Source organism: Carassius carassius, chromosome 14 (assembly GCF_963082965.1).
Source record: "Carassius carassius chromosome 14, fCarCar2.1, whole genome shotgun sequence".
Classification (NCBI taxonomy): Eukaryota; Metazoa; Chordata; class Actinopteri; order Cypriniformes; family Cyprinidae; genus Carassius; species Carassius carassius.
In genome coordinates, this window is record NC_081768.1 from 23,088,648 (window position 1) to 23,116,112 (window position 27,465).

General features: G+C 37.7%; 2 protein-coding genes across 2 annotated transcripts in view; one reads left to right on the forward strand and one right to left on the reverse strand.

The window, feature by feature from the left end:
- LOC132157379 (tetratricopeptide repeat protein 7A-like) overlaps window positions 1-2,751 on the forward strand; it is a 39,499-nt gene extending 36,748 nt beyond the window's left edge. The window contains exon 20 of the mRNA XM_059566714.1: window positions 1,920-2,751. Coding sequence (XP_059422697.1) covers window positions 1,920-2,138 — 219 coding nt within the window. The 3' untranslated portion in view covers window positions 2,139-2,751. The remainder of the gene's footprint in view (window positions 1-1,919) is intronic.
- Window positions 2,752-16,008: 13,257 nt separating this feature from the next.
- LOC132157375 (calmodulin-1) lies at window positions 16,009-20,182 on the reverse strand. The gene is made up of 6 exons (XM_059566709.1): window positions 20,056-20,182; window positions 19,144-19,174; window positions 17,310-17,453; window positions 17,118-17,224; window positions 16,914-17,049; window positions 16,009-16,754 (listed from the first exon to the last, which is right to left on the reverse strand). The coding sequence occupies exons 1-6, from the start codon at window positions 20,056-20,058 to the stop codon at window positions 16,726-16,728; spliced, it is 450 nt and encodes a 149-aa protein (XP_059422692.1). The 5' UTR covers window positions 20,059-20,182; the 3' UTR covers window positions 16,009-16,725.
- Window positions 20,183-27,465: the final 7,283 nt, after the last annotated feature.

Below are 27,465 nucleotides of genomic sequence, written 5' to 3' on the forward strand. Positions count from 1 at the left end.
ATTAAATGTAGAGATGAATTCATGTGGAACAACATTTACTGCAAACCAACTTGCTCTGAGAGACTGAAAACACTGGATTGTGTGCTGCACATGTTTGAAATGAACACAGCCATGCTTTGCTTCAAAATGGGATCATAGCTGCACCAAGTCATAATACGACACTTGATCAGCTACGATGACACACATCATCGTAGCTGGTCCCAGCTGGATGGGATCAGTATCCCTTTGGATTACACAGATACAGGGCTGTGACACTACATCAGTTCAAGTGGCACCTCTACATTACTACATAAAACGAAGCTCTTTTATGTCCACATGTGTGAGCATCAAGTCTGTTTCCACTGTAAAACCACCAGCTTGTGCTTTGCTTTTCAGTCCTCCAGGCAGAATCACCAGTACAGCCTCTTGCTGAGCTGAGATTGGTCCACGGGCCTGTCAGTCAGTGTATTCCTGCAGCTGTGTTATGATCGTTCTTTCAAAACATGCTCTGCCTGTGGCTGCTTCTTTCATTTGTGTATGTAAAAGCCTCATTTCCTGCCTCGCTTTTCCCTCCTCGCTTTTTCTGCCCAGCCGAGTCATTCTCCTCCCTGATGTGCTTTTGAAGTGCCTGCATAATCAGCAGTCATGTGCTGCCACCCAGAAATACAACTCTGCACTGGTGTGTGTATGTGTGCTGAAAGAGGGAACGATGAAATGTAATTGCAATGAGTAAATCATGCTGTTGTTTGCAGGATTAGGGAAAGTAACACAATTTAACTCTTTTCATGCCATTCCATTAATTTACAATATAAATTATTATTTCAGATTCAAGAAGCTTTATTGGCACGGGGGAAAAGGTTTCACATTGCCAAAGCATTAGTAAATATGCACATGCACTTTTACAAACCGAGTGCAGTCCATGATTTATTATAAATGGTTTTAGTTCATTTTCCAGGAAATGAAGACTGTACATTTTATAAGTGTAATTGTAAGCTGCAAGGATGTTTGTACGTGCACTGTATGTGTAGGCCACAAAAAAAAAAAAAAAATTGCAGTAAAGCAGTACAAATTTATCTTTTAATGAATTAGTAACAATTGTTTTTTCTTTCCCTTCAGTTGAACCCTCTTTTAAAAAAGACCCTTTTACACAAGTTTTCAACTAAATATTTAATAGTTTAAATTCGGCTATTTGTGTGTTTTTGGGCCCTGAAGACACAAACATTTAAAAATAGGCCTCAAAGTGCAAGTTTTTGAAAACAAACCATGAATTTGTGAATCCTGTGACGTCATATGCATGCATTTTATGTGTTCAGCCTATAGGAATGCATACGTTGCTTTATACAAAGTGACATCTCCAACTATTGGCCTGACATGAATACAGCATTTTTAATTTTGTCATGACAGTTGCATGGTAGTATGGCAATGTTAATGTGTTTGGTCTTGACAGAATAGATCTGCTATGCTGCTGCTGCAAGTACTGAGACTTATTACTGCCAGCACATACACAGACATGCTGCTGTGAGCATTTAAGAAATACTGCTGCTGCACATACAGTGTAACATACATGAAATTACCTGTTGCAGATCTAGACAAGTGGAGCTGGAGTTTCTAGAGTTTCATGACCGAAGTTTGCATCCTTTTTCGTGGATCTGTGTGAATGGAGATATTTATGACAATGTTGTCATCTGCTTGAGAAACTTTTGCAAAATGCGAAGACATTTTTTTCCCATTTGTGCTTGGGTGTGAACAGGCCTTAACACTTTCCAATTTACCCATACAAACACCTTTATGTATAGAGTGATGTGTTACATCTTCACACCATCACAAACTCCCCACACTCATGTTTTCCTTGCCCACAAAACAATTAAAATGTTAATTTCTGTAAAAATATGTTACACAACAGAAAAAAGTAAGCTTTCTCCCTCTCTTCCTGTCCACAGGGGAAGTTGTTGGTGCGCACAGGCCGCATGGGTCTCGGGGAGAAGATGCTGAGGGATGCGATACAGGTGGAGAACACTGCACACGAGGCCTGGAGCAGTCTAGGGGAGGCGCTGCAGAGCAGAGGCAGTGCACAGGCTCCCGACTGCTTCCTCACCGCATTGGAGCTGGAGTCCAGCTGCCCTATACGGCCCTTCACCATCATCCCACGAGAACTCTGACACATCTCTCACACTCATACACGTGTGTATGAATGACAGGAGCGAATGCTGTTCTTCAATCACTTTAACAACACATACTGTATAACAATAACTTTGAACATTTAGGCTTTTTACTCTAATGAAAGGGAATGATCTAAAGGTGTGGTCACATAAGTGAAATATCAGCAAAATTTAAGGGATAAAAATGGTCTGTTGTCAATAGAGAAATGATCACCCAGATATTTTTTTCAAATCAAACTCTGGGAATTTTACATGACCAACTCAAATATGAGTGGAAACTGGGTAGGGAACTTTTTTCGACTCATGTGAAAATAATTGGATTTTGGCCTGCAAAATTTCACAAAGCAACTGTAAATGTGAACACTCATTTATTCAGTAGCTATAAAGGCACGATCACATTAGCTAATTTTAATGGGCGTAAAAAGTCCATTGTGAATTGTGTATGAAGCACTGTTCACCCAGGAATTACCTTTCAAACCAGTCAGCTTTCCATGAATGCTTGATGTGGTGAATTCACATGAAAAACTTGAATCTGAAGAGAAATCTGCATATGGGTTGTTTTTGCCCTGACATGAAATTCTTAAATTTCTATAAAAATGCCTACGAATTTTAACCAGCAACAGTAACTGTGACCTTAAACACAATGTCACTTTCAAACCAAGCAGCTTTCTGTTGGTCAACACAGCATGTTTGCATGATCAAATTGAACACAAGTATAATACGCATAGGTACCTTTTTTTAGTTTTTTACATGAAACTTTCAGTCAAACGCCCAATCGGATTTCTATTATAATAACTGGATTTAGCAAAGCCTCTTTAAGCGTAAGAAAAAAGTACTCTCAGGAATTACTGAAGATGCATAGTGAAAAATGTTTTTTTGTTTTTTTTTTAATTAGTGATTTTTGCGGCTGAAGCAGACGCCAACTTTATGGGCGAAGAGTATTTAAATTAATAACGCAACATGATTTACTAAGGTATGTGTTAGTGGATTTCCTGCTTTCATTTGCGCCATTATTTTCCGCCCCAAAAAAAGCATTTTGCTGTGATTGTTGCTGCCAGTAGGAGGCACTGCAGAGAATAGCGCGTGAAGTAGAAGGGAGTACTTTTGAAAGGCCAGCGGATTAGCATCGGCTCTGCTTGTTTACGATTTTACGCTAATTTTTCTGCTCTTGGTAGATTGCGTTGGTCATTGTGGAAATAAAGCGTTGCGTCTGTGTTCTTCATTTACAACATTCTCAGTAAATCACTTACAGAAATTTCCACTCCCATTTGTGCTTTTTCTTGTGCTAATTTGCCTTGTTTAGTAAATCTGGCCTTCAGTCTTTTGGAAGTTAACCAAATAGCTAACATCTTTTACAGCTCCTTTAAGCGTGATGAAAAACATATTAGCCCAGGGTTATGTGTAGTGTAAAAAGTCTTTATTATTATATAATACACTGTACACACAGCACTAAAATAGCGCCGCCCTTGTGACCAAAACATAAACACAACACAGAATGACTGAACACAACTCATTTTCTTTCTACCTGCAAACATAGTTTTTGAAAATATGCTGCAACATATTCAGATACCGAGTCTTGTTTCTCAGGGACAGAGCTGTTGAATTCTTGACTCTTTAAATAATTTAGTATTTATACACCTAATAATCTTCTGTACTGTATGTTGTTTAAAAATTCTTCTCATAAAGAGTTATTTTGCAATCCCAGTTTCTGTTGTTTTCATTGCATATCAGTTTCAGTCCTGTAGCTCCCACCCTTAAGATCTTATGTAATGTTTCCAGTGCTGCTGGTGAAAGCCTCGGTCTTCTTTCTCTTTCCATGGTTTCTATGGTTGCTTAGCAGCCGAGCCTTGTTTGAGTTTCTGGGGAGGCTGTTGGATCTTCAGCACGTGGGTCTAAAGCCTCATGGAAAACAGCGCTGTGCTATTTTAGCTGGTTCTTTTTGATGATGGGATCAAGATGTTAATTAGGGAGAGCGTTGAACGAACACATAGACCACTGAGTTGAGTTATGTAAGTGTTATAAGTGGGATTCTTGTTTACTTGCACACATCTACAGTATAAAAAACCGGTCCTCTGGTTTTTCTGTTTGTTTTGATACGTGGAAGTGCTTCAAAACAATACAATTGTATAGAGCTTTATTTGTTCACTACTGCTTCTGCAGAACAATATATGTGTTTCACAACAGGAATAATACGTAGGTCCTATTACATGGGTCAATGGCATGATGATTCTGTCTGTTATAAATACATTCGTATGCAATTCAAAACTTACATTCACATCCATGTTGAGAGTTTAATCTGAAATTATGAATTTGAGCATTTCATGACATGGAAGAGTTTGTGCAGGCTTTCTAATGCTAAAACCCAATTTAAAAGAAAAATTTGACAAAATGCCCATGCTTTATGTAAATATTTAATTCAATAATTGACCGTTATACCACCAGATTTTTTTTTTTTTTGTTAAAGATTGCATTGCTAGAATATTTTATTAGTACGTACCCAATTGTTAAAATGTGTTCAGAGATTTATACAAATAGCATGATGGGATACATAACATGATATTGGCTAATGTTGGCTAATTTCATTTTAACATATTTTGTCATTAAGTATTTCTTTATTTATTTATACTCTTTCTGTATGCGGTTGCGTCCTGCAGTTGGAGTGGCAGTGGTGATGTACGGTATCATTTGGAGAGGTTCTGACTGATAAAGTCATGCTATTTATCTCCTTGCATTATGATTATCCTGAGCAGGCCAGCCGAGTGATCCCAGCATCCCTTCACATAACAATGTTCCTGTATGGCTCACACAGGAGAGCTGGGCTCATTATGGTACATGCATTTTGAAAGAAAATCGAATGATTAGATGGAGGCATTTGAAGTGGAAGACTGACCTTTGGGAATTCCTTAGTTAATCAATTAATGGAGTAAAACAACAGTGTTCTGGAAATAAAACTCCCGATCATGTTCTCCATAGAGAAATAGATTATGTACAAACCATTTAGGACAGAAGTACCATGAGCTCTGAAATTGTTAAAGGGATAGTTCACCCACAAATGAAAATTCTGTCATCTTTACTCACGCTCTTGTTATTTCAAACCTGTATGACTTCCTTCTTCAACTGAACATAAAAGATGCTGCCACCAGTTTTAATTTCCAAGAAATTCTAAACATTTTGTTTTTGAGTTCCACAGAAGAATGTCGTATAGGTTCGGAATGACATGAGGGATCAGAAATGTTTCATTTTTGGGTGGAGTATCAATGTGCCTTCACTTTTCTTCAAGCAAGTTCTTCTGCACCAAACTTATCCAACCCTGTCTTTATGGACCTTGCTTTGTGCCAAAGTCATGCTGGAGTAAAAAGGGGTCTTCTTCAATCTGTTCCCACGAACTCGAAAACATGGTAAAAAGAACTAAAATACTTAAAATACATTTATTTCATACTAAGTATAGTTAAAATCTATTATTGGGATATTGCTCAAGACTTGAGTAATACTTGTGTACAACGCACATTCTGTGTATCATGATCACTGTTGCAGATCATGGTAATGTTTTTGAGGGCATCAGCACATGCAGGTCACTAAAACATGTTTTTACTGTTTAATTAAAGTAGATTTATTTATGTGTGCTTGTAGTAGGTAGGCTGTAAATGATAGACGAACAAAATTGTCAGTATCTAAATCAAATTTATTGGTGTTGAAACTGGGTTGTATAACTGCAAATCAAAGGTCATTCTGCTTATCCTTCTAAAGATTCTTGAATTTATAAATGTGGCTGAAGTTTAGTATCAGAAATATCCTTGAGAGTGTTATAATAGTTCATTTTAAACCATAAAAAAACACTTTATATTTGCGACTCTATTTATTTATTTTTTCATTTTCATTTAGTATAAGTTGAGGCACTAAAATAGCTAAAACAGAAATAAAATGTATATAAATGTAAGAAAAGAGACAAATGTAGACGTTTATGAACTAAACTAAAAAATTAAATGAAAAAGTAAATATAAAAGTAAAAATTCAAAATATTAATTTAAACCATAAAAGTGTCTCTAATAATAAAATAACACAATCTGGCCAAACAATTGTGCAGCAGATTTCAGAATGAATGATTTTTTATTAATCTAAAACTGAGTTTTCAAGGTTGTAACCTTGTATTCACCCTCACATTCGGAGAGCTCAATCATTTGTTGTTCTCGGTATGGACAAAATAAGCTGTCACACAAACAAAAACACCACTCCCTGCTGTCCTGATCCCATACCATCCTTTTTAAAGAATTATGAGTCATATAATAAACCTTCGGTGTAGTACCAGCACCTGACCATTGCAATGTAAAAAGATACAAGGCCTCCAACCACTTTTGTCTTGTGTGATATTGACTCTGAACCTGACCCCGTTAGAAAAGACTTGTGACTGCATGAAGCCTCGTTCACGTTCTATTTTGGGAAGAATGGAAATGGTCACAATCTTAGCGGCGCAATAACACTTACTTATCTTGGGCACGGGTATACAATTTTGTACTTTTGACTTTGTGCAATTGTTGATTTGACACCAATAGTTTTGGTTTCCTTTACTGCTTTTATAAAACAGTATATATGAGCATTATCTCAAGTAGCTGTGTGATATGGCACTTTATCAGCATAGCTGTGTTATTCGGCCATAGACACGAGATGCATGCATCTCTCTCTCAGTATATAACCCACACGGAGGCTACATTCAGTATCATTAATATCAGCAGAATTATTCAGGACCTCAATAAAGAAGTAAATCAAGCTATTGGTGTGAGAGTGTTGTAAACAGCTGTTTTATTGTGTGACGCTGAACTCTTTGTTCAGGCTGAATGAGTTATGTGAGTGAGAGAGTCATCACAAAGCTTTGTGCATTATCCACCTTTTTCCTATATGCCCCATGACACTTTGCGCAAATTATGGGAGTAACTTCCGTTTGCACTGTAAACAATCAGCAAAAGGTTCGCACTGTGTACAAAATAATAAGCTATTTCAAAAACTGGGTACAATGAGGTGACATTATTTTACTCACCCGTCAACCAGCCATCATTAAAGATGCACCTGTAAATATAAAGTCTATTCCAGGGAATTATTCATGGTTTATATCATAAATTAAATTGGGAGAGCAAACCACAAATGCACAGTATATGGTGTCTTTTTTCATTTACTTTCAGCAGAATACAAAGCAAGCATGGAAACAGGTCAAGAGGAAAATAACAAAAATGATAAAAAGAGCTATTCTATAGACGTTGTTATATCGCGCCACAGTAATATAATCATCTTTTTCCTGACTTCTGAAAATGGAAAATGTATGAAAATGACAGATAAGTTTTATTTGAAGCGCAATCTTATGATTTGAAATGATTTGTTAGTATTTTTGAATGAAACTTCCCTAAACCGTAAGTGTCTCACTTAATTTTAAATGCAGTGGGATCTTTAGGAAAAAGGTGAATGTGGGCGGTCAGATCATGACATAATAGAGATAGCAATGAGACCTTCCCTTGTGAAAATAAAGTGTGCAAAATTTTATTAAATGTGCACCTGTAGTAAACTTTAATCTTAAATGTTAAAAGTATATTTAAAAAAATATGTATTACACATAATACATTTTCAGTTAATTTGTACCCTTTTTAGAGGCAACCAAGCCAGCATTTCAACAATTATTTACAGGTGAAGCAACATCATGGATCAAGATTGATTGAATTTTGATTTGATTGTTCAGATCGAATCAATGTTTCTTTAATATCTTGTAAAAGTGCCCCTATTATGGGTAATGAAATGTCCATATTTTGGTGTTGGGAGTCCCCAACAACATGCATGTAAGGTCAAAAACACTTTCATTGTCTTATAATATGCATTTATTTTTACCTTACTTGCTGTACGACTCCCAAACGATTTGTTCAACTTTTTATTTTTCCAAACCCTCTCCTTTGCGTGACGCTAATCTGCGGTGATTAGTCCGATTAAGATTAAAAAATGCTTCCTGAAAAAGCAGCGTTTGTGAGCGCAGTGCTGCTTTGTGTACATCGTTACCAGGGAAACACAGCTCCAAAAGCTGCACCTTGTGGCAAAAAATGAATTAGCATTTTTATTCAGACCAACATGAAAAGACCCAAAAGTGGGCGGGCAATATGCTACTGTTTTATGTCGACATTAAAGGCCCCATGAAATCAAAATTAAAGATTTTTGGGTGTTAGTTTCAGTATGTTAATCTTGAGGTTATATATATAAGGCAGTGTGTTCCAAAACAGTGACAAACTTCGCATTTAGGAGATATAAGCATTCAAAGCTTGCAGTTCGTCACTTCCGCCAAAACGGCTCAACAATTTTTTTGATGTCACATCGTACTTCATCATCTCATCAAATCTTTTGAACAATCAAATGCTCTCTAGAATCTCCACTAAATAGGAAATGATTCAGACAGTGTAAATAAGCTTTCGATTGGTGCAAATGAGGCCTGGTTTCACGTTGTTTCACTCGAACTGTGGCAGTGCACACAGTTTGATCCGGACTTTGGCTCCGGTCCATCACACAGAGCGGATCATATGCGCGAGTTGGCATATATTAAAACTTTTACAACTACACAACCTCAGCATGATTCTACTAAAAGTTTCATATTGAATCTAGGGAGTAATCTATTAGACTGTGGCTGTCAAATGCGGCTTTACCGAGCTCAACGGCTCTTGCCCAAGCAGATATAAACAAAACGCTATTGGCTATTTTAAAAGGGGGCGTGGCTGCTCGATATGTTCTGCCCTCTCTTCCTGTTTCAGTTGAAAATACCTCTTTTTTTACAATTCAGTATTAATGTTTTTTTTTTTCCAATGTTAAAACAACAGCTGACATTATTGTATTTCAACCACATTTCAACACTGAATGCCAGTCACATGCCAGCTGGAAATTGAATCCAAAAAAAGCATTTCATCAATATTAGCTTTAATGCATAAACACCAATAGGCTTCTTTATATGCTTTCAAAAACACAGTTGAGAAGAGACCTGTGCTACAAAAGCTGTCTGCTATCATTATACATAATCTGAATCCACCGGTGGCTTCACTTGTTCCAGCTGGCTTATGCTGTGGTGTGTGTGTGTGTGTGTGTGTGTGTGTGTGTGTGTGTGGCAGGTTGTACTGTGCCGTAGGTGTTAATGCTGGCCGCAGGGAGATCGCTTCCCTCTGCCTGCTTGCCCATGAAGTCAACTTCCAATGGTTTTAGAGACCTCATACCATTGCACTCTTCTCCTATGGGACGGCCAGCCAGCTCGACATTCCCCTGGATAAGAGCGGATATCTGTGCCATTTTGCACATGTCTGTAGAGGCACTGAGCTATTATTTCATTAAGGGTGTGAGTCCTGTCCGGAAGAGCCAAATTCAGCACGCTCCACCGCCAGCTACTCACAACTTAAAGAAAAATATGATATTAGTAATTAAAAAACTATTTCATTAACATTTCAAATGTTGGATCTATGAAGGCCAAAATAACCCAGGAAGGAAAATCACAAATAAGGTCTTTATAGTGTCTCAGTAGTTCTCTTAGATATCAATGAGGTTAAATGAAGCAGAAAAACATATATAATTCTTATACATTTCCCCCGATAGAAATACCCACTCTAGAGTTTTGGAAAGAAGAGAACTTTTTCTAGATATTTCCAAATGTTGTAAATTTATATGCTTACTTTATGCCACAAGCTGTCTTACTTTTGTCTATTTTTATACCTCCTAGGAAATACCATCAGAGGGTTCTGAGATTGGCACACAGCCTGATATTACAGTCCAACAGCACTGGGACTGTTTGAATCACTCTGCTTGCATGTTTTTGTATGTTGCAGACAAACTCACTTACAGAATCAAAATTTCCTGATAATTTCGTCACCCCATGTCATCCAAGATGTCCATGACTTTCTGTCGTCAGTGGTTTCTATACAAAAAAAAAGAAAGAAAAAAAAAGTAATTATGCTTTTGGAACTATTTTTATTGGCAGAACAAAAAAGGCCAAGTTACTGATTTGTGTCTAAAATGTAAGGTACTCAATAATAACCCCTTTTTAACTGATAATATAAAAGAAATATCAAACTTGGTTGTGTTATTGGTTTGATTATCAGCAGGGATGTCTTTTCCCCGTGGCCAAATCAGATCAACAATGCTCTTGTTCATGTGATATTTTGAAGAATTTTTTGGAAAAAACATCTGGCGAAACCAATTGAAACCCTTAAAAAAGACTGAAATACCTTACTTTTTTACAGATTTTTTTCTCTTCTCCAATTTACAGCCTGGGGGTTTGGAGTCAATGTTACCTACTGAAAGTCAGTCTGCAGATTTTGGCAGAAAATTGTGCAGTGTATGAAAGTAAAAGCCTTTTTAGACAAACAGACGATTCAGACTGTGATTCCATCCAGTCAGAGGAAATCAAACATGGCACATGTTTCTCCATGAGTTTATGGTGTTCGGAAAGACATGAAAATCTGGTAGTGTGTGATCCTCAGTTGTTTAGTGTATGATGCCAAGTATAACCATTTACAAAATGGAAATTGCATGATGTCTAGTGATTTAATATCTGTTCAGAAGAAGTCTTTTGTGTATTACAGACTTAAGCTATAAAAGATCATCCAGAGAGCAATAGAATTTGGCTGTTTGCTGTTGATCTGTCATCTGAAGAATAAGTTTGAGGTTTCTTAGTTACTTGACCTTTGACAAAACACTTACATGTCTTACATGAAATGACACCCTCTTTCAACCACATTAAGCCCTAATGTTCAGCCTAATGAGACCCAGAGGATGATTTAGCATCCTCACTGTTCCGTCAACTCTAGACAGCTGCCAGCACAGCTCGAATAACCAGCCACTGAAGCCATGGTGCATGAGATGCACACTGACACACAGCAGTGAAACTCACTCACAGGAAACTAGATGCTTTAGAAAACATTCTGGGCAAAAACCGGAAAAAAGCATTTAATATACATACACATAATAGGTTAGGTTAAGATTTTTATGTGGAAACCAGACACTTACCGGGAGAAAACTAGCCCTCTGTACCGCTGATCTGAACATCATGTGTCTGCAATAAGAGACCAGTGTCATAAGAGGAGATAATAAAATGGTGCAGACAGGCTGGAGGAGAAGAAAGAGTCAACAGACACAGGTGAAACACTACACTACAGGCCTCTGTGCTTCAGATTTGTACTCGCTCTACTAATATTTTATTGGCCCTAGTACAAAAATAATGCATTATATTTATTTATTTATTTAATTAATTATGTTCTCATTTGTGGTAAAACTGGTAGTTGACAAGAAATTTAGAGCACTTTTATCACTGTCCTATCATATGACCTTCTATAGTTCAGAAGGCTGTGAAGTGCTTGGGTAACTGTATTTCATACTATTTTGTGGAACTTGTGTACTACTGAAACTGAATACTTCTACTTTTACTAAGTTGCATTTTTTTAAGAAGTAGTCCTACCTTTCAGTTGAATTTTGAACTAACGCATTTGACTGGTCATTATGATGCAATATGTCCTCTCATTTCTTCTTATTTAGTGGGAAAATGTCCACTGTTTCTTGATTGCATCAGTAAATTTCCAAGGCTAAGAAAAAGTGTTAACTTTTTTATTTAAGGCCTTTAAGAACAGTTAAATTGAGTAAACTTGGAATGTTAGATATTTGGCTAGATACTTCAACGTTCAGTTGATTTATTGTCCACAAGAGATAGACTCTGAATGAAGTCTGAATGTTCCTCCAAGTCTAACCAGTGTTAAAGGTGTGAATTAAAATATATATACAGGTGCATCTCAATAAATTAGAATGTCATGGAAAAGTTAATTCAACTCAAACTGTGAAACTTGTGTATTAAATAATAATAAAGAATAAAAAAAAAATTAGTGAATTGTTGGCCTTCTGGAAAGTGTTCCTTTACTGTACCTGTACTCAATACTTGGTAGGGGCTCCTTTTGCTTTAATTACTGCCTCAATTAGGCGTGACATGGAGGTGATCAGTTTGTGGCACTGCTGAGGTGGGATGGTTTCTTTGACATTGGCCTTCAGCTCATCTGCAATGTTTGGTCTCTTGTTTCTCATTTTCCTCTTGACAATACCCCATAGATTCTCTCTGGGGTTCAGGTCTGGTGAGTTTGCTGGCCAGTCAAGCACACCAACACCATGGTCATTTAACCAACCTTTGGTGCTTTTGGCAGTGTTGGCAGGTGACAGGTGAAATCCTGCTAGAAAATAAAATCAGCATCTTCAAAAAGCTGGTCAGCAGAAGGAAGCATAAAGTGCTTCAAGATTTCTTGGTAAACGGGTGCAGTGACTTTGGTTTTCAAAAAACACAAATGGACCAACACCAGCAGATGACATTGAACCCCAAATCATCACAGACCGTGGAAACTTAACACTGGACTTCAAGAAACATGGGCTATGAGCTTCTCCATCCTTCCTCCAGACTCTAGGACCTTGGTTTCCAAATGAAATACAAAACTTGCTCTCATCTGAAAAGAAGAAAAGAGTTCTTCTTCTCCTTAACCCAGGTAAGACGCCTCTGATGTAGTCTGTCGTTCAGCAAATTCCTTCACACATTTGTGTGTGGTGGTGGCTCTTGATGCCTTGACCCCAGCCTCAGTGCATTCCTTGTGAAGTTCACTTCAAATTCTTGAACTGATTTAGCTTGAGAATCCTCATAAGGCTACGGTTCTCTCGATTGGTTGTGTACCTTTTTCTTCCACAGTTTTGGTGTGGAAAAAGGTGTGGAAATGGCGTTGGAAAAGGCGTGGAAATGTCACCGCAATAACAGAAAACTCTCAGACTTATTTTAAAGATTATATGCCATGAACTTTATATATTTCACATTCTTTTGAAAATCCAGCATTTAGTTGATCCTGATACACGCATCATCACAGCTGTAAACACGATGGCTTTCTTCTTTCGTGAAGGGGTTTGGCGCCACGGTATCTTTGTTTCCAGGCAGAACGTTAAAGAGCACGACACACATGTCTCACGGAAATCCTGTAGAATTCAACCAATCCGATAACGACTTCGACACTCCGGAAGTGATTCCACTTTTGTGTCCCATATACATCAGATGTTTAGCCAACAGTCCGCTGGCATGACGTCTGACACTGAGACTTATTGTATGTCAAAATAGGTCTATATACGTTTTCCCTCCCCAATATAAAAAGTAAAAAATAAATTGCATCACAAATGATGTTTAAATCAGCAACAACAGTGTTCAGGTAAGTACATCACAGAAAGCCAGAAACACATGGATTTGAGAAACAAGTGCAAATGCAATGGAAATTAACAAACTGTCAAGACAGGCCCAAGCCATTGGATCATCCTTTTTGTTGAGACCTGCACTAAAGTGTCTAAAGGCCATTATGTGATCTGCCTGAGATTAAGGAAGAAAGCAAGAATGAGATGGAAAAACGTGTGATGTTCTCTGACTAGGATGTGTGAAAGCGTGCTGAGCGCGATGGCAACTCACTTGCAGGGTGATTTGGGGACAGGCTTCTCTATTGCATTAAACACACACAAACACTACATCAACCAATTGTTTGAACACACTCATTCACATACTGAGTTTGAGCTCCAGCCACTGATTATCAGAGAAATATTTTGCCTCTGTTTTTAATGTCAGGTACCAAGAAACTTCAGCATAATGCTCTTTACACTAGGTACACACAAAAGGTACTGCAGATTTCCGATTTTCTGTTAAAATATATCCAATTTCCAAATGGCTATTAATCTACATGATATGAAGCCCAAAGTTTAAGAAACAGCTGGACTGAAAACAACATTCTATTGATTGTAGATTTATAATCCTTTATTTCATGTTAAAAATACAGTAAGCTTGACTTGCAGCTGTGGTTATACTGTGCTGCTTATGCAGGCAGCGTGAAGTTGTAACCTGTTAATATGAGAACCATATTAAATACTGCTGCCTTGGTAAGTGGTTTGAAACAGGCCTAATTTTGGAGACAGAGGCCACTTGTACACCAATAATGCACATAAATCCCATAAATGTGTCAGGAAAAGTGTTCTTGTTATTTTTAGCTCTTTGCTGGATATTTTGTAAAATATCACCTACCTTAATAGTCTTTCTCCACCCACCACTTCTGTCAGTCTACATTTCTTTCTGTTTTAGAATAAAAACTACTTTTTTTCAGAATTATTTTTTTTATTTTTTAATAAAAATCTTTAAAAAAATGTAATATCTTTACTGTCACTTTTGATCAGTTGAATGAATCCATGCTTAGTAAAAGTATTAAGAAAAAACCTTTGTAGGTGTACATTGTTCCAACTCAGATCAAACTCATTCCTTAACAATTTAATCAGTGTCTTCAGGATTGTTAGAAAATTACTAGAAGGTGTGTTTGATGTAGGCTAAACCCCTTAAACTCTGGGGTTTAAACTCTATAAACTCACTGCTCCGGGTGTGTGTTCACTGCTGTGTGTGTGCACTTTGGATGGGTTAAATGCAGAGCACGAATTATGATTTCTTGGCTGTATGTCACGTCACTTTCACGGTCACTATAAATATTGTCTTCCACCACAGTAAATGAGAAAACTTACCCCATCCATACATTTTCCTGTGCTGGGTAATGGTTTCTCTCTTCCTGTGGTCATACTTCTGTCATTCCTGTTTGTCTTCTGCAACAGACACCTCAACGACAAGAAGCGTTGTTTAGATACTTATACTAACAATAAATCAAGAGTTCTGGATACACACGTTCTGCAATTTGTTTGCTCTCTTATTTGTCAGTTACATTTACTAATTTTGTTTAATATTGTAAAAAAGGATCTTGATTAGTTTTTACATCCCAATAATGAAAAAATCTAAATTTAGTAATTTCTTATCATTTTTTTCAAGTCTAGATCACCTGAGCTGTTATTTTACTCATTCTGTATGTGACCCTGGCCCATAAAACCAGTCATAAGTCACAGGGGTATATTTGTAGCAATAGCCAACAATATACATTGTATTGGTCAATATTATCGATTTTTCCTTTATGTCAAAAATCATTAGGATAATAAGATCATGTTCCTACCGCAAATATATCAAAACGTAATTTTTGATTAGTAATATGCATTGCTAAAAACTTAATTTAGACCACTTTAAAGACAATTTCCTCAAGTTTATTTTTTTTTTGCACACTCAAGATTCCAGATTTTTTCTTGACCAAATATCCTTTCTATCCTATCCTAATATTGTCCTATCCTAACAAACCATACAACAGTGGAAAGCTTATATATTCATGTATAAATCTGTTTCAATGAATTGACCCTTATGACTGGTTTTGTGGTCCAGGGTCACATATGTGTCTGGTTCAATTTCTCATAAAGAATCATACATCAAACAACTGTTTAATAGTTTTATATAAACGTTGTATTCATGTAGAACACATGCTTCCAACAAGCAGCCCAGTGTTTACTGTTTGTCAGAGCAGTCTCTCGTACCAGTGCACTTCAACATTGACATAATGAGAATAACCAAGCCACGCTTCACGGCCTACTGCTGTTATTCTAATGAGCTCATGAAAAAATAAATACATAAAATCAGTGTAACATTCTCATACTTTTTGTCTGTAAAAACGACTGGCAACAATTGTCATTCCAGAGTACTTTAATGAGCTTTTTTTTTTTTTTACATGGGAGGCCTCACCCCAATCCTATCCTGTGAATACACAGTCTTTTGTCCAGCTGACTCAAGAGATGAACCGAATAGTGATTTAAAAATAACCATTTCAACTATGACAATAAATATTGTAAACATCTCGGTTAACATAGTAGTTTCAAACCACTAAATTCAGCTCTGGGATGCATAACGATTAACAGAGTTTTTAATTAGAGGGCTAGAAGACGCATCGCAAAACAAAGAAACTTTTCAGTATGGGTAAATAGTTAATTTTATTGGAAAACAAATATACAACTTGGAATGGACTATCTGAGGCATGACAATGCCATTAAGTGGCTTTAAAAAAAAAAAAAGAAACTAAGAAGTAAAGAAAGAAAAAGAAAACTAGTGTGAATAAGTGAATAAGACATTAAAAAGCATTGTAAGATTCAAACAAGTTCTTGGTATAGAACAGCAGATACAAAAAGAGTTTATGTATGAGTATCTTGTAGATACACCCGTGTCTTTTTTTCTTTTTTTTTTTGCAGTAGTGCAATGCTGAGAAATTTCATATATATATATATATATATATATATATAATATACTTTGTCCATAGTCCATGCAGAGTTACGCCTCTACATTGATGCCATGCCAGCGTCGCTGCCAAGAGACAACCAGCTGGCAGGTCTCCACTCTTGCTATGCATGAGGAGGGCAGACAGACATGACGCAAGGATTTTTTTTTTGCACGTCACAGCCCCCTCTTCGTGGCAACAAGCACCTGATCGTGTAACCGCATCGCCACTCCAAAAAACACGATGACAGCAAAAGAAAGGGACATGAGGACTGAAGATCCTATGCAGTTTACATGCAACTCCTTTGGACAGCCGGGACAAGGAAGGGGAGGGGACTTAACGTTTTACAGATAAATTAAACAGAAAAAAGGCAAATTATTTATAGAAGAGAGAGGATCTGTACAAGGCCTTCATTTCGCCGTCATCATCTGTACAAATTCTGTGGAGACAGAGAACGTGTTAGTCTGTTTCCCAAAGAGGAGTAAAGTTAAACCCTGACAAGTGACATTCTGCATGGTAGCCCGCCCACAGTGGAACCCTATTGACCCAAAACCATGTTTTGATCTGCTTTTATTGAGAACAAGTTGTCACAACTCACCTTCGTAGTTAACCTGTCCGTCTCCATCAATGTCTGCTTCTCTGATCATCTCATCAACCTCTTCATCGGTCAACTTCTCTCCGAGGTTGGTCATGACGTGACGCAGTTCAGCTGCGCTGATGTAACCATTCCCATCCTAAAGCACAGGAAATCCAGGTCAGCGACTGCACGTGACTTTATATTCTGGAACGGGACGAGCTTTACCTTATCAAAGACACGGAACGCTTCTCTGATCTCCTCCTCGCTGTCTGTGTCCTTCATCTTCCTCGCCATCATGGTCAGGAACTCGGGGAAGTCTATCGTCCCATTTCCTGTGCAGAAGCATTTAATTAGACAAGCCCCAACTTTTAACATTCAACACTTGGGTCGAGGATGGATGCGTGCAGCTGTCCTCACCATCAGCATCCACTTCATTGATCATGTCCTGCAGCTCAGCCTCTGTTGGATTCTGTCCGAGCGAGCGCATGACCGTTCCTAGCTCTTTGGTTGTTATGGTGCCATCGCCGTCCTTGTCAAACAGTGAGAAAGCCTCTTTGAATTCTGCGAAGGGAGACAGAAAAATGAAACAGGACCTTGTATTAACAGAATCCCACACTGATAAACAAACACTGAACAAGAAGTCACACGGAGGAACCAGTGGGGCCAGTTCCGAAGAAGGGATGCCCTTCTTTACACATTCACTTCCAAAACAAGCTCTTTCAGATATTAATGCAAAAGAAGCTATCGAGCATTTAAAGTCAACATGAAACATACAGACTTTGTTTACATTAACAAATGTTCCTGGTCTTAATGAACGATTCATCAATGCCTGATGTTCAAAAGAAAACAAATGTTTTAGCTTTTTGGCTGACATCATGAATCCAAAAGGCTTCATTCTCAAATAACAGCCATTTTTACTATCAAACCAACAACATTCAGATGTATAATTGCGTTCGCTGAAATTCATGCAAACCAATTTTCACATTGGCTTTCAAATATATAATAAGTGACAACTAGAGAGAACAACAGCAAAGTTGTCCATACTCGTAAAGAACAAAACTCTGCATACACGCCTGCATTGCTACAATAGTTTGTAATTATCAGTTTGTTACGCAAGGCACATGCAGACAGAACATATGTGACACCCAAACTAGAACAGCCTTGAATGACTAAAATGGAAAACAAAAGTCAGACATCAGTTCCTAAAAGAAAAAAAGGTGACGTATCTATGTAAAAATGCCACTGGCTGCTACAACAACGAACCTTACCCTGCTTCTATGCTAACCATCGCCTACGAGGCACAGTTTCGATTAAGATCCAGCACTCTGTTCCAATGGAGACCCGCTGAACCATATGGAGATCCAATGCTGTGAACCCCATTGAGCTGATACAGGATCTAGACTTTAGAGCAGCATGGAAACACTGCCGTGACCTCACACGTTCTCCTGAGAAACACACTTCAGTGACTAGGTCTTGATGGATAAACAACCATGACCTCACTGTCACTATAGTGACCGACCACAATGACCTAAACGGTTTCACAGCCTTTCTGTTTGAGGCTCTCTACGGTAATCGCACAACCACGATTAAAACATGAGTCAAAAAAACAAAAGCCGCAATGCATGTCCTGGAAGTGAGACGTTTTCACATCCATTTTCTTCCAAAGCGTTTAGAATGGATTGGATGGCCTTGGCATGCAACACCGGAAACATAAACCCCAAAACATTTCGGTTGTCATAAACAAGCACACTAGGGTAGAGAGAGAAAAAAAGCTTTCACATATGCACAAAAAAAGAAACACTTGGCCACTAAAGTTACCTAAAACTGCATTATGATGACAGTAAGAACATCATGATACTAGAGCCTGCAGTATCAGGTCATAAATGACTCGAACTGAACCAGCGGCTGGTGAAACCGTAACTTCACGTCAAAGCCACAGAGATGTTCAGTCCAACAGGGGACACACCCTTGTTCCTCTGTGCCTGCAGTCACTAACCCTCTCCAACAGAGAAGAGGGTGTGTTCATCGAAAACTACACCTAGACCCGGGAATTACTCGTTCACTTCGTCTTAAACACTGCTGTTACAGGCCACAACAACCGGTCCATTCATTCAGGCAATGTGTCTCGCCCGAGTCTCAAGGCTCGCCATAAAAGGAAATAAGATAAATCCACGGAGAGAGGGGGGCGGAGAAGAGGGGAAAATCCACACCACCGGACCACGTGCAAGTGGACAGGACGGGGATGTCTTACCGGCAATCTGCTCTTCTGTCAACTGGTCAGCCTGCAACGGAGAAAAAGAGAAGACATACACTGAAAACAAGGATGACACCTCATCTAGTAATTTACAAATCAGCTCATCAGAAAACACATACTGATCCGCTATTAACTGTAATATTGGTGGCTTAAAACATGGACATCACAAAAGATCTTTTTCTCTTCTGTTAAAGGAATAATTCACCCCCAAATCTGACAGGAGGACAGTCTCAGTCACATTTGCTTTCATTTATGTGAGGGGAAAAAAGCAATGCAAGTAAACGTAGACTGAGACTTTTATTAGACCCTTATATCTCCTTTTGTGCTCCAAATTAGAAAGTCGATCAGTATTATGGATTTGTAGCAACGTGAGAGTCAATAAATTACCGTTTTTCATTATTGGGTGAACTATCCCTTTAAGACCAACTGCAGAAGGTGGCGCAGTCCTTCTCCGCTGCTCGTTAAAAATATCTGTACTGCTTTATTCATTTAAAGACCGTTGAATTAAATGACCACAGAAGTCAGATGCTTTCCATATGACTGTTGATAACGAGCATATATTCAAACTTGAGCTAGTGCGAGAGAAATACGCCATATGCAGCTGACGCGCCTGTATTCGCGATCAATGAAGCTTTTCCGAGCTGTTGCTTTAAATTATTTCACGTTACAGTAAGAACTGAATATTTAACTTAGTTAATTGATGTTTACATTAAAAATTAAATGTCCACGCCTACACAAAACCAAGGCAGAAGACTCCAGCTATTATACCAGATCACTCCCATACAAGACAATTACATACAGACATTCGATATCAAGGAACTGAATGCTGACAGTAACTACTTTAGATATGCTGACTATAATAGCTGCATTTTCACTAAATAAACAATGACGTTATAAGTTTTTACTCACCATCTCGCTGTTTTAACAGATGTATCTCCACACAGAACAACAGTCCACAGCTGGCAAACAAACAGGATTCACTCAAACAGAGCTTGACGCGCCTTTAATGGTCGCCTTTAAACTCCTCCCCCTGCTTTCTCTCCATCCGCCAGCACACTTCTTTCCCTATCAGAAACGATCGTCAAAAATGTCACTTTTCTGGTGCATAAACGTTCAGTACAGATTACCGTGGATTTTGTACGATAGCGACTTGTTCAAATCGCCAAGATGTGCTATATGCAGAGAGGTGGACCTGTTTTGAGCGGAACTAACTAACCAGCGGACTCATACATTCTGCTAAAATGTGATGCGGCAGTAGCAGTACTGTATTCTGATTGGTCCATTCGTAGCCGCAATGCGTCACTCGCTAAGATCCCAGTAGAACTGCATTCCCAGCTAGACTCACTCACTACCCATCAGGGTCAGAAATTAATCAGGGCTCGTGGCAGAAATGCTATGGAAGTTGACAAATTTGATCAACTATTTAAAATATTATGTCCGGAAATCTATGATGTAATATTTATATATGTAGTAATATTGTTTTCTTGGCTTATCACATTTATTATTGGTTGAATGAACATAAATTATGATGCAATGAAAATTGACGTGAAAATGTTGCCCATTAATGATGATAATTAAAAAGTGAATTTTTGACACCTCAAGTCATCCACATGGAAATAGAGTAACATTTAAGCATCACGTGATCTAAGACACATGTAAATTTTTTATTTTGATGGTATAAAGCAATCAAGTTAAAATACTGTTAAAATTTAGCAAATTATTCACTACAATCATTTCAAGTGGCAAGCACTGTGGAAAAGCAAAAGTGTCTCCACCTATTCAAGACAAAAAACATAACGGTCAACCGATAATCTGAATATTGTGGTGAACTTGTCGTTATCAATGCAACTTGAAGAAAAATTTGCTAAATAGTGGACGGGCATATAGTAGGCTATAAAGCATTTCATGTAATACTATTATGCCTTTAATGTAATCAATAAAATAAAACATGGTTGAACCGATACCGCTCTGTTAAAAGGATTTGAACATTAGTTATGGAGTGCAATCCACTTAATTTCTTTATCAGATTGATTTGGCAAGGTTAGCCCACTGCAAGCTTTGCAGAAAGTCTGCCTACAATGTTTTATATGGCATGAAGAATAAAGCATTTAGAAGTATTGGCAATTAAAAGCCCCCTTGATGATTCATTTCCCATTAATACTAAGCTACATATAAATCAACTGAAGTAGAATAAAATTCAGCTTGATTGCAATTAATCTGTATGGTTATGGAGATATAAAACATCTAACTGTATTAGATCTATAGCTCCTCGTAACAGGTTTGTGCAAGTGACTGACGGTGACTGTGTGTATGCTGTCGGCGCGCATGCAGTCGAGTGTAACATCAGCTGAGACAGTCTGATCTAGCGATATGTCAGATGTGGCATAAGGAGCAGCAGGTTTGTGGGCACACGTACAGTACAGACGCTAGGCCTGCTTGTGCTCACTGAATGCATGGGAGTATCTGATGGCCTGCTTCTCTATGCTTGGCTGCCTGGCTCTCTCTCTCTCTCCCACTGGCCACCTGTCTCTGGACCAAACCCAGGGAAGCTGCAGGTGGGAGAGAGTGGAAACTCCAGGGTCAGTTTGAGAGTAACCAGGCCTTTTAGCAAAACATGAGGTTTTTATCCATGTGATGAAATTCAGGGACTAGAGTTGTCCTTGACACCACTGACTTTCACTACATGGACAAAAATAGTTGAAACATTCTTCAAAATATCTCCTTTTGTGTTCTGCAGTGGAAAGAAAGTAACATGGGTAAGTTTTCCCAAACAACAATATAGCTTTCTGCTTAAGTACCAAAGTACAATGCAGTGTCAGAGGAACTATAACTAGCAAGTAGGGATGGGACGATAACCGGTTTTATTGATAACCGTGATAAAATGTGCTGAAGGTAAGTAATATCGTTTAAAAATGAATTATCATTAAAACCGTGTTTGATTATCGCGGTTTTAATAACTCACTATTAAATCATGTCCAGCCAGCAACAGTCTGACGCAAGCGCAGCGCACAATGTTTTTTTTTTTTTTTTTCGAGAAGGAATGGCGAAAGTCAGTGACTTTTCTATGCTTTTCTATGCTTCTACACTTTTCATTGTAAGGAAGGAAATGCCACAGAATTTAATCTTTCTTTAAATTAAGTGCATAGAGTTGCTTGTTTTATTAGTTGTTTGTTGATTATTAAATATAAAACTTGCTGAAATGTTTTCAGTGTGAGCATCAACTATTTTTGAACACTTTCATCTCGTTTCAACAAAACCGTGATAATATTGATAATCGTGATAATTTTAGTCACTATAATCGTGATATTAAATTTTCATACCGTCCCATCCCTACTAGCAAGTCATGACTGTTTCCTTAAAACAGGAAGAAACTTTTTCATGTAGTTGAAATCATGTTGGATAGAACGTAATGACATCAAGCAGGTTCAAGAAAACTTCTGCTAATCAATCCATTCAAAATCAAATTGATATCAAATTGTCTTGTCTTGATCCTTAGCTGGCATTGTGCCGAAGGCGTCTTCGTAGCTCAAACACTGCTGTAAGTGCCAACGGACTTCCAAAATCTTTGGCAATTTGTTTCCATGCTGAGCAATCGATGGATTGGGTCTTGGCAGTGTGTGAGACGATGCCTTTTAAGGTTGTCTTCAACTTGTTTCGCCCAGGTCTTCTTTGGTGCACAGCGGTGTACCTTCCACGTTGGTGGTTGTCGGCACCAGAGTAGTTTATACGGCAGCCAGGTGCTGTCCATCAGTCACACGTGGCCAGACCACTGCAAGTGTCTTTTCTGTATCACCTCCTCGATTGTGGATTGGTCACCGCATTGTTGTCATACAGTTTAGTTTCGAAGTCAGTCAAGCCGAGTTAACCCCAAGAGACATTGCATTTGAAAGACCTCGAGTTTGTTGATTTCCTTCTTCAGAAGGGTCCAAATCTCTGATCCATAGATTAGAATCGGAATGATCAGGGTCCGGAAAAGACTAATCTTGGTCATGATCGTGATATTGACCTTCTTCCACAAGTCCCATTTAAGCAATGCAAACACTGCTGTTGCTTGACTGATACAACATTGAACTTTGGCAACCACTGCAATCTTCTGTGATTCATCTGCTTGGACAGAGTGAAGTAGCGCATTCAATGATTGGCATAGCAATCTGAGATTCTTCCTCGTCTATGTTACTCAGATTTACAAGTGCTACAAATTGGTTTGAGAGGGCGATTTGGTATTGGGCTTTTATTTCGAGATTCCTCAAGAATGGCCAGTTTGAGTTTGTAGACAGTTGTTGTTCCAGATTCCGTAAATTTAAGTTTAGATAAAGCAGCAGATGAGATCTTACATATCATCAAATTACAATCATGGCATCTGAGGAATGTTTTGCTCTTCTCTGTGTTTGCGGGTTTCCTTATAGCAAGTATGCACATGTGCATTCTTCAAAAACAGGTTTTAATTCTCTTAATTTACTGAAATATGCTAATTAAAATTGATTATTTATGGAATAAATTCTAGATTGTACATGTTAACTTGCTTACTTTGCTCAAGTGCATGATCTATTTAAGTTTTATAATCACAGGTTGAGACCTGTAGTTCCAACCACTCAACTTTGTGATGCGAATATTCATTAGAACTATGGATTTTGGAAACACCCATTATTGAACTGTGTTGGTAATGATGGAACTTATGTCCATAGTTGGTCATAACTATGTTTTCGAGAAATGCATCTCTGGTTTGGTTCAAACATAAATGCAATGAAAGCATGACAGAATTTTCATTATTAGGTGCACTGTCCCTTTAAACGGACAACAACATCTTCACAGATTGCATAATTAACATGAAATTGCTGCTTCTTAAATATAAGCAAACATTCACACACAAACAGGAAGATTACAGTCCACACCCAGCCATACCCATAAACACACACAAACACACACATATAGTACACAAGCACACCATTTAGCGATCTTTATAAGTAACTGCTTCAGTGTCCACTTGGCACTTGCCACCGTCTCTGCTGCCTAATCCTAACACAGTGGCGTCTATTCATTCAAATCTGCTTTTCTACACTCGGATTGCAACTCATAGAGAAGATTATGCAACAAAGAATGGATAAACATCATAAAAGGCCTTGCTATATTAATCACAAGGAGAAGATAAGCTGGATTCAGAATGAGCATGAATGCACAGTCTTAAAGAAGAAACAAACATATTTGTAACAATGGCTAAATGTTAACATGTTCTAAGCCTTTCTGTGTATTATAGCTTTGAATGAGATCATCTTGTTAAATTTGAAGATGTTTCAAGTTGTTTTTTTCTTTCTTTTATTAGTGGCAGTTCTTCACCTACTCCAACATACTGGGGATTTGTTTCAGGTCAGAGTTTAATGTAAAAATAACCAAATGGATGTATATAATTTGTCCTTGAAATATTTTATTTCCATAGCAAAGCACTATATAGCTACTCTAGAATGATGTTATTAAACTGATCCTGATGCTGATGCGTCACACTATTTCGACACACCGTTACCCTTTTTTTTAATACTGTAATGCTACTTTGACACAATCTGCATTGTAAAAAGTGCTATATAAATAACAATGACTTGACTTGATTGGTCATTACAGAATTCCAACCCTTAAAGTGTGTTCCAACAACATTCATTTAGAAAATAGAATGGAAAATTTATACATGCCTACTTTAATTTGTAATATACATGAATATATTTACCTGTCGCTCTGCACCAACACCTATTCTCTGTGACTTATACAGATAAATGAATATTTTATTAAATTCATATGCTTTTGAGAGCAATATTGTCATGAAGGCACCATTGTGGGTGTTAATAATTTCAATCTCGTGCTATTTTGAGTTAATGTGGCAGTATGCTTCGAGCATGTTTGAACGTAAACCTGCTTGCATGACGTGTTTGCCCTACAATAGTTTTGGGTAGTGCTTGAGCGATGGTACCATACGTGGGCTGGAGTGTGAAGTCGTTTATCTATATTCTTCTCTAAATGTGTTGTTCTCTTGAAATGACTCACTCTTACATGTTTTTTTTCAAGCACATTTATCAGCTTGGTGCTTGGCTCGTCTCATGTGAAGCATGCAGAAATGTGCCACTTCAAGGAAGGCAGGCCTTATCTGCCACAGAACATTCCAGATCTTTACAAAGTTCTCATACTTTAAGCGTTTCTAGGCAAGACAAGGCAAGTCTACTCTACACAGGGTCAGGCACTCAAAAGACATACTGTAGCAGGACACATTTTTACAGGAAGCAGAATGCATATTTGTCCTCTTAATGGAAAATGTTGAGAACCGCGAGGCGCGCTCAGGTTAGTCTTCATCAAGAGGCTTGTGGGAGTGGATACTGAGGCCAGAGCAGGTGTCTGGGTTTAGATGTCCTCCTGTGTAACTGGAGGTTGTGTCGTCTTTAATTTATGAAGCCTGACAATGAGTTGGTTTATTGAGGCAAAAGTCGTAGTTAATGGTTTGTTAATAGCGAAAATTGAATCTTAAAATAAAGTGTGACTGAATACTCCCCCATGTCTTATTAATTTGTTCCCTCGTTTTAGTCAAATCATAGTCACACCTTGCAGTGACTAAATTAAAACAAGGGAATAAATTAGTACAAAGTAGCCACTTATTTAGCTCCTACAAGCTATTTGTAACAAGGAGGTACAATGATGGTCTCAGATGGTAATAACATGGAACTAAATTATTGATATAGCATGGTTTTTATACACTCAAAAGTACTATACAATATATAAAATATACAGAGCTCTGCATATGGCATGCAAGGGACATCAAACAAGATATTGTGACCATGAATTAAGAATTTGTTCCCATGATTTATGTATTTGTTTACTTCTTTTAGGTACACTACGGATACTTTGTATTAATTCATTCCCTTGTTTTAGTGAAATCATGGCAGTGACTTACAGTAACTAAATTAAAATGAGAGAACAAATTAATACAATGTGGCTACTTATTTACCATTTACAAGTGGTGGTAGCAGATGGTAATACTATATTTATATTTATTTTTGATTTGTACCATAATAATAATTAAAATATTCTTGTAGCATGGTATTTACATGCTGCTCCAAGAATGGTACAATGTCTCAAAAATACAGAGCGCCACAAATGACATGCCGGGGACGAAAACAAGATTATGTGTCCATGAATTAAGAATTTGTTCCTTTGATTTATTCATTTGTTCCCTCGGTTAAGGTACATTGTGGCCACATTATACTAATTTGTTCCCTTGTTTTACTGAAATCATAGACAAGACTTAGAATAAATAAAAATGAGGGAATATATTAGTACAATGCAGCCATGTTTTAAATAAAATGAGGGAATTCATTACTACAATATCGCCATTTATTTAACTCTTAGTTCTATGAGAACAGTCGTGGTATCATACAGTAATAACATTGTGACAAAAAATTAAAATATCATTGTTTTAGTTAAATTATGGCCACAATTTAAAATACCTAAATTGAATCAAGGGCACAAATTATCCGCAATTTATGGCAATATCATGGTAATTACATTTTTATGCGCTATTTCTCTTCTTGTTTAAACAGTAGAGCATATCGCTAGCAACGCCAAGGTCATGGGTTCGATTAACAGGCAAAATAAGAACTGATCAATCTTGAATGCAAAGTAACTTTGGATAAAAGCACCTGCTAAATGCATAAATGTTCCTGTTTATTTAAAACAAGGAACAAAAACTACAAAATCACTACAAACTTGACCATGACTGAACTAAAACAAAGGAACTAATTATTAAAACATGCCCATGAATGTATAAGTAGTGGGAAATTAATTCATAATTTTTGTCTACAATATCTATTTTCCCATGCTGGTCTTCGTACAAAAACACATAGTTTTTATTATCGATCCTTATGTCTGCTGAGCTGTGATAGTCTATTAAAACCATTAAGCTCTTTTGCATCCAATAATGGATAAGTACAAGTAGTTTCACCCTCGAGTTCGGTAAAGATTTACAGCCAGATGTTGTTGCATTCATGCAGTTTCTTAACTGCTCTGTTACACTTAGATTGTAAAGCTGTAATCAGCATTACTCAGAGCCTAACTCTGGATTAAATTGTTGGCAAAAAGCAAGTCGAGGGCTTGCAGAAATGACGTAAAGGGGAGATAAGGCTGGAGCATGAAAGAGCTTAGTTCACATCCCAAACTTTATAGTTTTATGGCTGGGAGATAAATGCTTGCAAAGTGCAGAGTCCAATAGCAGGACCATAAGAGCAACCAATAGCTCTTTCTTTTAAAAGAGTTTACTGCTTCAAGTGTGGCAAACAATCAAGATTT

Bases quoted from the DNA above. Each gene is read 5' to 3' on its own strand.
- LOC132157375 (XM_059566709.1), bottom strand. The intron at 17,225-17,309 runs GTGAGGACAGCT...GCTTCTGCACAG, and splicing joins CAATGAAGTGGATGCTGATG to GAAATGGGACGATAGACTTC. The intron at 16,755-16,913 runs GTGAGTTGTGAC...CTGTCTCCACAG, and splicing joins CGGACAGGTTAACTACGAAG to AATTTGTACAGATGATGACG.